At 41.0% G+C, this 13,415-nt stretch overlaps 1 protein-coding gene across 1 annotated transcript in view; it reads left to right on the top strand.

The window, feature by feature from the left end:
- Positions 1–13,415, top strand: part of LOC149445026 (IgGFc-binding protein-like) — a 136,621-nt gene that overhangs the window by 1,189 nt on the left and 122,017 nt on the right. Inside the window, exons 3-4 of the mRNA XM_089654295.1 lie at positions 10,832–10,996; positions 12,349–13,058. Coding sequence (XP_089510421.1) covers positions 10,832–10,996; positions 12,349–13,058 — 875 coding nt within the window. The remainder of the gene's footprint in view (positions 1–10,831; positions 10,997–12,348; positions 13,059–13,415) is intronic.

Raw genomic sequence — 13,415 nt, 5'->3', positions numbered from 1 at the left:
CTTTTCACTTATCATGAAATTTTTGCACTACGCAAACAATGATGATTTTGATGAATTGACTCATCCAGCTCCCAAGCTAAAAAAAATTTGGGAAGTCTCCCAAATAATTGTCAGGAATTTCAAGCAGAGCTTTGTGCCAGAGAGAGACATTAGTATAGACTAAAGTCTAATGGCCTACAAAGGAAGGCTCAGCTGGGTACAGTATATCGCATCCAAGAGAGCACGATTTGGTGTCAAATCCTACCTGCTGTGCGAATCCTTTACCGGCTACATATGGAACACAATTATTTACACTGGCAAAGAAACAAAATTTGATCCCAAGTACAGCAAATATGGAATGCAACATCATTCGTCCTGTCACTAATTGAGCCTCTGCTAAACCAATGCTATTGTGTAACAACGGACAATTTCTACACCTCTCCAGAACTTTACGAGGTTCTTCTTCAGCACAAAACGGATGCCTATGGAACCGTTAGGGCTAACCAGCGCAACCTGCCATCAATGTTTGGAAAAATCAAACTGAAGCCTGGAGAAATAGTTGCCTGGCAGAAAGACACACTGATGGCACTGAGATGGCGGGACAAGAAGGATGTGTGCCTAATGAGTACCATTCTATCAAGGTCCTACCTTTCCTCAGAGTTGGTGCTGCTCCATGTGCTGGCATCCATCTTAGGTTTCTGCAAAGCATGGTGGGAGCCTTTTATGCTTTCAGGCCTCTGCGGTCCCTCCCTCAGAGGGGTGTGGTTGATCACATTTAAGCCTGTTGTCTGCACTTGCTCTTTGCATACGTGTCCTGTATGATTGTGTTGCAGCAAGCTCTTGTTCTACTCTCGTTGCTCTCCTGGAAACCGACTCAGCTTTGACTAAGACTATTCTCTGCCTTATCCCTTTATCTGACCTCCCGTTCCTGAACCCGGCTCGTGACCTGTGTTTTCTTGCCTACCGTCTTGTACTGTCTGTCCTGCTGTTATCGACCCGGCCTGTCCGACTACGCTATCGTTTCCCATCTGGTTCCCACCAGCTATATGCCATTGGCTGCGGCCATTACCGCAGCTGGGGTTACTCAGGGGCCGCGACCTGGTCCCTGGCTGCGTCAAGTCCATCCCCACCATCAGGGGCCCTGGTGAAAGGCAGCCTGGGGCTTAGACTCCGCGCCCTGAGGGACTCCGGTCTGTGGGTGGTGGTTGTCGTCAGTCGGTGCGTGACCCTACCATTAGGCCTGCCCGTCCATTCCACCGCTCCTGCCCTGACACATTCACAATGCCTCCACAGTGATGGTACAAACAAAAGGTGGGAAAAACATTCAGAAGCCTCAGGAAGTTATTGACTACAATAGCACCATTAGAGGTGTCAACAGAGCTGACCAAGCTTTAACTTTCTATCCAGCAATGAGAAAACAGCAGAGGAAATATTACAAAAAGATTTTCCAGCATCTTCTGGAATAGTGCTTGTGGAATGCCTACATTCTTATTCTGTAAAAACAGTGACAAGCCTGTGCTTCATGCGGACTTTATCTGGAAAGTTGCGGAATCCATCTTCCTCAAACACCAAACGCCATCAATGTCTGTGGGTAGATCCAGATGATGTGCTGTGGGAGTTGTCAACCCAGAACGCCTGACTGGACGCCACTTTATGGACCACATCTCACCAACACAAAAAAAGGCAGCACCTACACGGATGTGCGTGGTATGTTGCTCTCGGCGAGATGAGAGTGGAAAAAAAATCTGCAAAGAAACAAGGTTCCACTATCCTGATTGCGATGTTGGACTTTGTGCAGTCCCATGTTTCAAAATATACCACACCCGTGATGTTTTCTAGAACAAAATGCAGTGTTTATATAATATTGTTTGGACAGAGTTCCATGTGTTTGATTACATTGTTTAGTTTATTATTATATTATTATTTTTATAATTATTTATTATATGATAATTTATGATTTAATGTATTAAACTTTATTGCACCCAGGATGTCTACTAGACTCTTGTTTAAACAGATTTCAGTGAGTTATTCCTAAGAATTACAGGCCTACAATAAAAAAACAACATATTTCCATTGAAAACAATGTACTGCTTTGAGCACAGAAATACTGACATAATCATACCGCTAGGGAGGTTAAGGGGTGACGCATCACCTAAAGAAGGGCCCCACTAAAAGCTGGCCAGTGGTAAGCAGTAGGTACCAGGTAACTTTCTGTCATCTTAAAGGGGTACCCCATACACTAAACACGCATACGTTCACCAACTGCTGGGGTTGTATGCACAGCATGCACGCGTAGGGCCCTTCTATCCACTGAAGTTAGTTGATATAGTTCTAGAGACTCTAGTTGCACCTGTTTTAGTACTTTTTTACTTTGCTATATTCTTTTGAGTGCCAGTTAGTGGGTCAATGACTGTTTATTATGTGAAGAATCACGTGAGCAGTGACGCAACACATCGGATGGATCAGGGTGACATCACTTCTGGTTGCAACCAAGACCAGAAGCCCTGGTGAGAGGGCATTTGCCTGGGCATCAATTGTTTACAATGCACATACACTCAGTTAAGAATGTTTATGTGGATTGAAAAAGATCTGGACCAACAACTGGTTAAATTGCACAAATAACTGGTTGATTTTGTTGACATTTACCATATTATTTATTTGCATTGAATTTACAGCACTGGAATTGTGGTATTAACCCCCAGTAGGGTTGGCAACACTAGTAGTAATTGCACAATATATGTTTTATGGAGCACTTTGTTTGCACTTGCACTTTATATGTATGAAATAACTTTATAAGATTTTATTTATTGTTTAGGCACTGGTATTACATTTAATATTAGAGTAGATGAGATTCATTGTTATTTTCTTGTTTTTTACTTTATTCTGTGTGACATAATTTTAAGTAAGCGCCACAGTTTTATTTAAATTTTTAAATATATATACGCTATATTGCCAAAAGTATTGAGACTCCTGCACTTGCACGCATATGAACTGTAATGGCCTCCCAGTCTTAGTCTATAGGGTTCAATATTGAGTTGGCCCACCCTTTGCAGCTATAACAGCTTCAACTCTTCTGGTAAGGCTGTCCACAAGGTTTAGGAGTGTGTCTATGGCAGGGGTGGGCAAACTTTTTGACTTGAGGGCCGCAATGGGTTCATATATTGGACCCGGGGGCCGGACCAAGAGTAGATGAATGATGTGTATGTGTCATCCATAGTAAGTATAGTAATATTCCCCCATAGTAAGCATAGTAATTAATCCCCCATATAGTAATTCATCCCCCATAGTAATTCATCCCCCATAGTAATTCATCCCCCATATAGTAATTCATCCCCCATAGTAATTCATCCCCCATAGTAATTCATCCCCCATAGTAATTCATCCCCCATATAGTAATTCATCCCCCATAGTAATTCATCCCCCATAGTAATTAATCCCCCATATAGTAATTCATCCCCCATAGTAATTCATCCCCCATAGTAATTAATCCCCCATATAGTAATTCATCCCCCATAGTAATTCACCCCCCATAGTAATTAATCCCCCATATAGTAATTTATCCCCCATAGTAATTGATCCCCCATATTAATTCATCCCCCATAGTAATTAATCCCCCATATAGTAATTCATCCCCCATAGTAATTCATCCCCCATAGTAATTCATCCCCCATATAGTAATTCATCCCCCATAGTAATTCATCCCCCATATAGTAATTCATCCCCCATAGTAATTCATTCACTTACCTTTGCTCCGCGCGTTCCTCTCGCCGTGTTCCCGCGCCGTTCCGGTCTTCAGGGCGGACTGTGAGAGGAGCCTAGCTCCCCTCACGTTCGTCACGCTGCCCCGCCTACACACATCCTGACAGCATCACGCTCCACGGGCCGGATTAAAAGGTCCGCCGGGCCGTATACAGCCCGCGGGCCGTAGTTTGCCCATTGCTGGTCTATGGGAATGTTTGACCATTCTTCCAGAAACGCATTTGTGAGGTCAGGCACTGATGTTGGAGGAGAAGGCCTAGCTCACAGTCTCCACTCTAATTTATCCCAAAGGTGTTCTATTGGGTTGAGGTCAGTACTCTGTGCAGGTCAGTCAAGTTCCTGCACTCCAAAGTCACTTATCCATGTCTGTTTGGACTTTGCTTTGTGCACTGGTGTCCAATCATGTTGGAACAGGTAGGGGCCGTAAGAGTTCCCTTCACTGGAAATAAGGGGCCAAGCCCAACCCCTGAGAAACAACCCTATGCCATAGTCCCTCCTTCACCGAACTTTACACTTGGCAGAATGCAGTCAGGCAATTTCCGTGCTCTAGAGTCCAGTGGTGGCGTGCTTTACACCACTGCATCCGACGCTTTGGATTGAACTTGGTGATGTAAGGCTTGGATGCAGCTGCTCTGCCATGGAAACCCATTCCATGAATCTTTCTATGCATTTGTTTTGCTAATCTGAAGGCCACATGGAGTTTTGAGGTCTTTAGCTATTGACTTTGCAGACAGTTGGTGACTTCTGCATGAGCTGACCCCAATTTGTCATTTTACGTGGCCTACCACTTTGTGGCTGAGTTGCTGTTGTTCCCAGTTGCTTCCACATTGTTATAATACCACTAGCAGTTGACCGTGAAATATTTAGTAGCAAGCAAATTTCACAGATGGACTTATTACACAGGTGGGTACCACGCTTGAATTCACTGAACTCCTGAGAGTGACTCATTCTTTCACAAATGTTTGTAGAAGCAGTCTGCATGCATAGGTGCTTGATTTTATACACCTGTGGCCATGGAGGTGATTGGAACACCTGAATTTAATGATTTGGAGGGTTATCCCAATACTTTTGGAATATAGTGTATATGTGGTGACACATGGTTTAAATGTGAGCAGCTGCTCGATCCTTATGTAGCACCCTGTAGTGGAGCTATAGAGTCAGGCAAATTCAATGGCTCACTTAGTAGTTGGAGTGAGCATGTCTGAGAGGAGTCAAGTCCAGGTTAGGCTGAATGACTCAGCAGGTTGGGCTTCTATCCTCTCCCCCTTGTTCTGGAGGTCAATGGGTGGAGGGATGGAGACCTTGATCTGCATATTCATGGGAGTCTGATCAATCCCAGGCTGGAGGTTCTGGTAGTTTGGAAGACTGCCCCTATATATAAGGTGCCATCTCAGCAGGGGTCGGGAGTCGGGTTGAAGATGGATTACTGAAGGTGTTGCTGTGAAGCCTGGGAGGGGACTCTGAAGAAGGGGGGGTTTCTTCCTGCTGGATGAAGGCTGGCGGAAAGGAAGTTGACAGAGGGAGCTCTACTGCCTTACAGTCCACTGGTGAAGGACAGCCTGCAAGCTGGGACAGAAACTGGCTCAGTGAGAGGCCTGAACGCAGTTTACCCAGAGCTACAGGATACAAGGACAGTGTGAGTACCTCCACACCCCTGGGGCCTACAGGAGAGAGGGCAATACTTAACCAGTTCTCCCTAGGACAGTGCTGCATGCCTGTTTTGGAATCTCTTGCTCCAGGGTACGCTTCAAAAGACAGCCAGGTGGATGGGCATTTCCTAGCTGGAGTCTGAAGAGAGTTCACTTACAGGTGACTGAGTGCTCCTCACAGAGACTGTGCTGGCTCTCATTAAGAGAGTAGAAAGTTCAGAATCTAAATTTTTGTACAGAATTAGGAAGTTTGTCCTCAGAGTTATTACTGCAAGTTAAATTGGGCATCCCATATACCCCTAAACCTATCCAAATTTTTTATCCCCTAAGTAAAACAACAAAAACATGCTAATGGACTGGTTACTGACTGAACGGAAGTCTGAAAATGCATGTTGTCTTGCTGTTCATGACATAGGGTGACCCAACACTCAACGGCTCCTTTGGGGCTGACCGCTACACTTACCTTTAATTTTACAAATTGAAGTGGTGGTGCATAAGATACTCCTTTTATAAATTATCAGTTGTAAAGCTCTTGGGTAGTTATTTGTTCATTGATGCATACCTTGTTTAATTGAAATTGTCTTAATACTTTTAATTAATTTACCTCCAAGTTTTTGTGGCCTATTTCCTGTGCGTTATTATAAAGTATTAGCTCACTAACTCTTAAGTCACATGTGGTAACAATTTTCAGGCTTAGATCAAGTGTGTTGGGGATCATGCAGTTGAGAGGACAGAGAACCCATCATCACCAGAGGCTCTGACAGGTAAAAGAGCTACATTTGGGAACTTGCCTGGGATCCCTCTGTTTCTGCATGCAATAAGCCAAGACAACAAGCCAGAGACAGCCAGCATGGACCTGCCATGGCAACTCACTGGTGCAGGGAGGCAATGGCCACTGGTAGTTAGGTATGGTGATCAAAATCCTCAGGTTCTAAGAGGTGCTTTACACTCCGGTCTGGTGTTGATCCAGTTAAAGACTTCAAAAAATGGCAAGTCACTAAAATATTGTGAGCTCATTAGAACAGTCAGAGAGGAAGAAGAATATCAGCAAATTGTTGTATGTATTTAGATTCTATACAGCTCATGAAAATAATTTTTTACTATTATGTGAATTTGTATGTTTACATTGTGTTTATGTACATTTATTCTCCTGAAGAAGCAGGTACAGATTCCTACAAAACATGTTGAGGAATTACAGCTATTCTGGAAATAGATATCATCTATGACGGAAGGAGTTATCGCTCCAGTACTTGAATGCATTGCTGATACTTTGTATACCTCTTAATGTTTTTTTTTGCCGCTAAAAGAAATTTACTGTATGTGGTTTTATTGTAGTTTGACTATGTCTAGTTTTAAATAAATACATTGAACATTTTGAAAAAAACATTTTTTGCTCAGTTTTTGTTCATAAAATTGCAAATAATCTTTCTTCAAAAATGTAGGCCAAAATGTATTCTGCTACATTTATTGTGTAAAAATAGCCCAAAACAGTGTCTGTGTGAAATTTATAAAGTCTACAAGCTATGGGATAGATCTGAAAATTGATCAGTTGAGACCCTAAAATCAATGTAACATCTCATTGACTGCAAATCTTAGCACTCAGTCTATTGGTTTTTTAGATTTAACCATTTTCAAACAGGGAGTTAAACTTTGTACAAGAACTTGTACAAGAATTTTAAAAAAGTGGATAGGAATGGTTACATTCCTACACACAGTTGTCATCATCAGGGATGTTTGAAGGCTATCCCTAAAAGTCAATTTGTAAGACAGAAGCAGAACTGTGACAATGAGGTTGATTTTGAGGATCAATCAAATGTTCTAATGCAGAGATTTGAGGAAAAGGGGTATAAGACGCATAGCTTTAATAAGATCAGGGAACAGGTGAGGAATATGAACAGAGAGGAATTATTGGTGAAGAGGGATAAGAAAGTGGATAAATTCGATTTAGTCTTCATCACAGGTTTTTCTAGGCAATATAAAGTCATAGAGGGAATTATTAGGAAGCACTGGCTTGATTTTATCACACGATGATATACTAGGTAAAATGCTACCCAAGGGACCTTGATTCATTTATAAAAGACCACCCACCCTAAGAACCAAACTTGTAAAAAATGTTCCGAACCCACCTTTAAAAAGGGTGACCTTTCTTGATCAGGTGGGGTTTTTTAAATGCGGTAGATGTTTGGCCTGTAGGAATATGAAAGAGGACCCTAATACAAAACAATTTACACAATTTCAGTTGCAGAGTAGTGGGGAAGTGGTTAATATTCGTAAATTTTTATCTTATGGAAGTACCCATGTAACTTACCTTTTAGAGTGCCCATGTCACTTACAGCATGTGGGAAGAACCACTAGAAAATTGTCTACTAGATTGGGAGAACACATTAGAAATATAAAAAAGGGGTTCAAACATCACAGTTTATCCCATCATTTTAGGAAGTTCCACAATAAGGATCCGTCTGTCTTGAGATTTTGTGGGATTGACAGGGTGGAACCCCATTGGCGTGAGGGTAATTTGACCAGATAAATCTCAAAAAATGAAATGAAATAGACATTGACCCCTAAAGGGGTCAGTGTTGAAATTGATTTAAATTGTTTTTTATCTGATTGGTAGTTTTTATTGTCCCCCATTTATAGGGATGGATGGATGGGTCCATTATCCTTTTAGGGGAATTATTAACAATGTGGGGTATATTTAATTTTGTTTATTGAGTTGTTTTTATATTTAAATGTAATATGTTTTTATTGTTATATTTACACATATTATGTTTTACATTTATATGCATTATGTTTTTATACTGATAAATATTATTATTTAATTTTTATTAATTATTATTAAGGATACATTCATCATCTCTGGTGACACTCGTGGTGTGTGAACAATATGTTTTCATAGGTTCTATGTCATAAAGATTTGTGTTGGTTTTACTTTGTGTATTATGCATTGTTAATTTTAACTTAATTTAATTGTATTGTTTATTATTGTTTATTATTTATTATTGTTTATTATTATTATTATTATTATTATTATTGTTTTTGATTATTATTATGACTATTTGGCATTGTGAGAAGGTTGGATATTTCCCTATTTATCCCCGATTTACCATAAGTAATCCTGAACGGTTAAATCTTAGGTGGAAGGTACGCCAGTGTAGTATATAAGTGATGAGGAACCAGAGGTCTAGGTCTTTGAGAACGCCCTGGAGGAGGGGCGAAATGCATCAGCAAGACATACTTCCGGTTTCCTATGTTGAGCGTGTGACATTATATCAGGTGCTACCAGTTTGGTTTACTTTCTGGAATCCATTTTACACTAGGAAGTCTGTTTTAGAGGATTTTGTCAATTGATGACTTATTTTAAGTTATAATTTGAGTAGATTGAGCACTATTTTATTCAATTAAAAGTCTTTGCAATATTGCACTATTGGTTCTTCTTTGTCTTCCTATGTAACACATCATTATGAGGGGATATCCCTTTTGAAGTTGGATGTAAGGAAGCTCTTGTATATGGAGGAGGCTATGGAATGGAAATTTTCCCTGGGATTTGGAGGATAATATTGCATCCATAAAGTGCAATTTATTCTTATCTCTGGTGAGTGAAGATTACATCAGTATTCACAGGAAGGTGTGGATCCGTGGAGTCTTTTCTCTGTATTACACTTATCCTAAAGTTTTTTCTGGAGCACTATTTGCATGTTTAAAGGAAACTTTGTTTTTGGTTTCATCACTTTTTGTATTTGGACACAAATTTTATATTTTTTTCATTTTGGTGGTTTTGGACATTTATTTTATAACCACAGAATTTATTATGATTTGTGTATAATTATTTTTGATTCATTTAATGTTTTGCACTGTTTTATTGTTTCACTGACGTACAGCTAAGTTAGCTCGTATCGACACTGCTTCTCGTTTGCCGTATATAGGTGCATGGGAAGCAGTTAAGAAATGCTCCCATTCTGGACTATGCCGATCCAACCAAGCCTTATGAACTGCATGTCAATGCTAGCTGAGATGGGCTAAATGGGATGCTATACCCAGAGCATGATAGACACCTATGACCTGTTGCCTATGTGAGCCAAAGCCTCAACTCTGTTGAAAAGAACTATCCCATCCAAAAGCTTGAGTTCGATGCCTTGCAGTGGGCTGTAGTGGACAAGTTGAAAGCCTACCTGTATGGTGCAGACTTTGTGGTAAAAATTGATGACAACCAGATCATATATATCCTCACCAAAGCCAAGCTGGATACTACAGGGCATAGATGGTTGGCAGCACTATCTGGCTTCACTTCAGCTTGAGGTATCGCCCAGGGGTCAGAAACAGAGTTGTTGACACCCTGTCAAGAATTCCTAATGACCCTGAATCTTCCTCAGAAGAGTGAACCCGACTGACATCAGAAGGGGTACAAGCTTTGTGCTAAGAAGCTAAGCATTAAGAAAAGGAAGCGACAGGAGCAAAAGCTTTTGGAGTCTGCTGCTGGTGTTGCCAAGCGCTACTGGAACCTCACTCAAATAAGGATTGAGGCCTAATCAAACTCTCAAAACAAGAGACCAGCTGGAAGACCCACTTTGCAGTCTGACTCTGAAAGCCCCGGGAAATGGATGCTCAGATTCACTACTGAGGAAAAGAAGCACACCTGATCCATAAATGGGATCAGTTACAGCTCCTTGCGGGAGTGGTCTCCTGAAGGGGCCCCTTAGATGATCACAAAGACAAATGACAACTGCCAGAGAAGCACAGAGAAACAGAGTTGATCATTCTCAATGATGATCACATTCATTTAGGGCCAGAAAGATCTTTCAAGCTAGTCAGTGACCATTTCTACAGACCTTGTATGTGGGCTGAAGTTGAGAACTATTGCCACACCTGCCCATGCTGCATTCAAAAAAAGAAATTTCCTTGAAAAGCTCCTCCAATGAGCTACCTACAACGCCAAGGGCCAATGGAGTTGGTGTGCATTGATTTATTGCACCTAGAACCCAACTCACATGGACAGGGAAATGTCTTGGTGGCAGACCATTTCACCCATTGTGCCCAGGCATTCCCAACAAAAAGAACAATGAGCGTCCACCGTAGCCAAGGTCTTAGTGGAGAAGTTCCTTGTGCACTATGGACTGCCCCAGAGAATCCATTCTGATTAAGGAAGAAGCTTTCAAAGCAGACTTGTTCATCAGCTGCTTGACATGCTAGGCATTCTGAAATGAAGAACAACCCCATACCACCCTCAAAGGGATGCACAACCAGAAAGGTTTAATTGAATTCTCCTTGAGATGTTGGGGACTCTTGCTGCTGAAAAAAAACAACATTGTACTACAGCAGGCACTTCTCTGCTGTAGTACATGCCTACAATAGCACAGAAAATTATGCATCTAGCTTTCTCCCTTACAGACTCATGTTCAGGAGGGAAGCTTGCCTGCCAGTGGATCTGACCTTTTGCACCTCTTTAGATGGCACGACCACAGCCAAAACTCAGAGACTACATAGAAATACTCCGCAAAAATATAAAGACTGTCTATGAGAAAGCTGAAGAAGCTTCTAATGCCAGAGGTCAGCCGAACAAGAAGACTTATGACCTGAAAGTATGGATTCATTATTTCCAGCTGGGAGATAAAGTACTGCTCAGAATATGGGGCCCTAAGATATCCAACTGGTAGAGCTCCCAGCAATACATTCTCTCTACAGCTGATGGGCCTCCCTGTTCCCATATCTGTCCAGATGGGAGGACAGGGTCTCTGAAGACTTGGCATTGAAACCCTCTACTGCCTCTGAGGGAATCTACCAGGATACCTGTGTGAACTGAGATGCCCTCACCCTGTACACCATCTTCCGGGCAAATTTCAGTCACTAGGTCAACAATTCTGCTCTCAGGTGAAGATGAAGGAAAAAGCAGTGAGGTGGAAGATGTTTACATGGACTGACTGTTGTCAACTACATGCACATATTCCAATTCACCCCCTCCTCCTGCAGAGTCTGACACAAGCACTCTCAGACCTGAAGCCCCAGAGTTTGTACTCAGAATCATCAACCAGAGGAGGAGGCATGATAGGCTTCCCTGAATAAATTAGTTTTCAGGGATCACCTAAAGGCATCCAGAGTAAGGGATAGCCAGAAAAGGTAGAGCATTCCAGATTGCCTTGTGTGTGTGGTTGCAAATATTTGGTCCCATTGAGTATTTTTCAGTAAGCATCTCAGCTTATTGAAGTTAACTATTTGAAAATTAGAGTTCTTGTCATATCAACATGCTTCAACATGCAACCTGTAACTTATGTCAAAAGCAATTACACCATCATCATCATTACTCAAGCTGTCTCTAATTTGCATATCTTTAATAAGCTGTTGTTTGAAATTATAAAATCCAAGGCAGGATTTTCCCATGTTGGGGCTCCCACCATCTGTTCCTTGAGATTGTCCCACTATATATTTAATGGCAGTGCAAAGAGTACAGTAGCAATATTATATATATATATTTAGCCTTTTAGTCTGTAGTAAGTTCCTGTCTAATAGACCAGCTCGGGAGCTAGAGTGGCTTCCTATGGTGATCACTCAGTGGAGGAGAGGAGCCAGGAGTGGCAGCGGGGGAAACCAGAAGAGAAAGATCAGTGCTGCTCTGTGTAAAACCATTGCACAGTGCATGTAAGCACTGTGTAAATAACTGTCTGTTTTTTTAATGAGAAGAAGGTTTACAATTGCTTTAACCATTCAGCTAGTGTATAGTCATGTGAATGTATTCTTCTCTAAACATTTTCAGAATTGGAGAAATGAGGTCAAGAAAATTAGGGAAATGTCTGAGACGCTTATGAGTTAGGAAGTGTATATGCAGAACAGGTATTTTATAAGGAGGAGTCCCCATGCTGTATGATATATTTGGCAGCAAATTATTTACACTAATCATGCAAACTAAAATGAAACAAAATAGAAGAAAGGGACTCACATCAATATAAAAAAAAGTTTTCTATTTTTCTAGTCCAAAACATACATTTCTCCTGAAGTAGGAGACATTAATGGCATATCCGAATGGTCTCAATATTTTAATTTAGCTGGATTAGATCTGCTCAAATTTCTAATTACACGAAAGAGAAAGAAATTAAATTTTCTGGATGTAGAGATTAATAAAATAAGAGAAAAACTGGTTCCATTTAGAGAAAAGGATGAATATAAATCAGAATCCAATAAACTTAAACTCTTTCTTGAACATATAGAAAAAGAGCAGAAACTTAAAAAACGAAAGAAATACATACGTGACCACAGGGATTATGCTGATAATAAAATCTTTAAATGGCAAACGAATATAGAGGAATTGGGAGGGGGTTCCTCTGTACCTATGGACACCACTTCATATACGCCCAAACCCAAAAAGAGACAATACAGATGGCAGGGCCCTAAACAACGTCAACAAGTAAATCATAATCAATATCAGCCACCTGCAACGGTACAATTTAATCAAAAAGCTAATGTACCTGTCTCCAATCGATTTGAACCACTGAGGTTCATATCAGATGACAATATTGGGTCAAGAGGCTATGAGTGGTATCCTAATCAAGGATATAGGAACAATCAATTCAAAAAACCTCCTTATAACAACAAGAATAAATCACCAAAGAATAACCAAGGGGGACCTTATGGACAGGATGATAGGAGAACACAAGGACCCAGAACACCAAGAAATAACAACAGGTGGCAGCAATATGCCTCACCACATAGAAATAACACATATCATCCCCCAATGACAAACAATATATCACATCAAAATGAGAACCGGAACAAGGCTCCGGTTCATTTTTTAGGCGAGGGGAGCTCACGCAAAAGAAGTGTTTGAGCAGAGGAAAAAGGGGAGGAAAGAGGGTTAACAAACCCAAAAAAGAGGAAATTCTGAAAGGCAAAGGCACCTTTAACCTGAGTGGAAAAGTCTTGACCCCACAGGAATTGGACCTCTTAGATAAGGGATTAAAATACGCACCTGACAACAGGTTAGATAAATTTCGCACATATATAGATCTACACAAATTTGTTAGATCAGTATCATTAAAGAAA

The sequence above is a fragment of the Staurois parvus genome, unplaced genomic scaffold (genome assembly GCF_062004578.1).
Source record: "Staurois parvus isolate SC_StPar_1 unplaced genomic scaffold, SC_StPar_1.0 ptg000750l, whole genome shotgun sequence".
Classification (NCBI taxonomy): Eukaryota; Metazoa; Chordata; class Amphibia; order Anura; family Ranidae; genus Staurois; species Staurois parvus.
The sequence above is the reverse complement of the archived record's forward strand: the minus strand, read 5'-3'. Positions and strand labels throughout refer to the sequence as shown.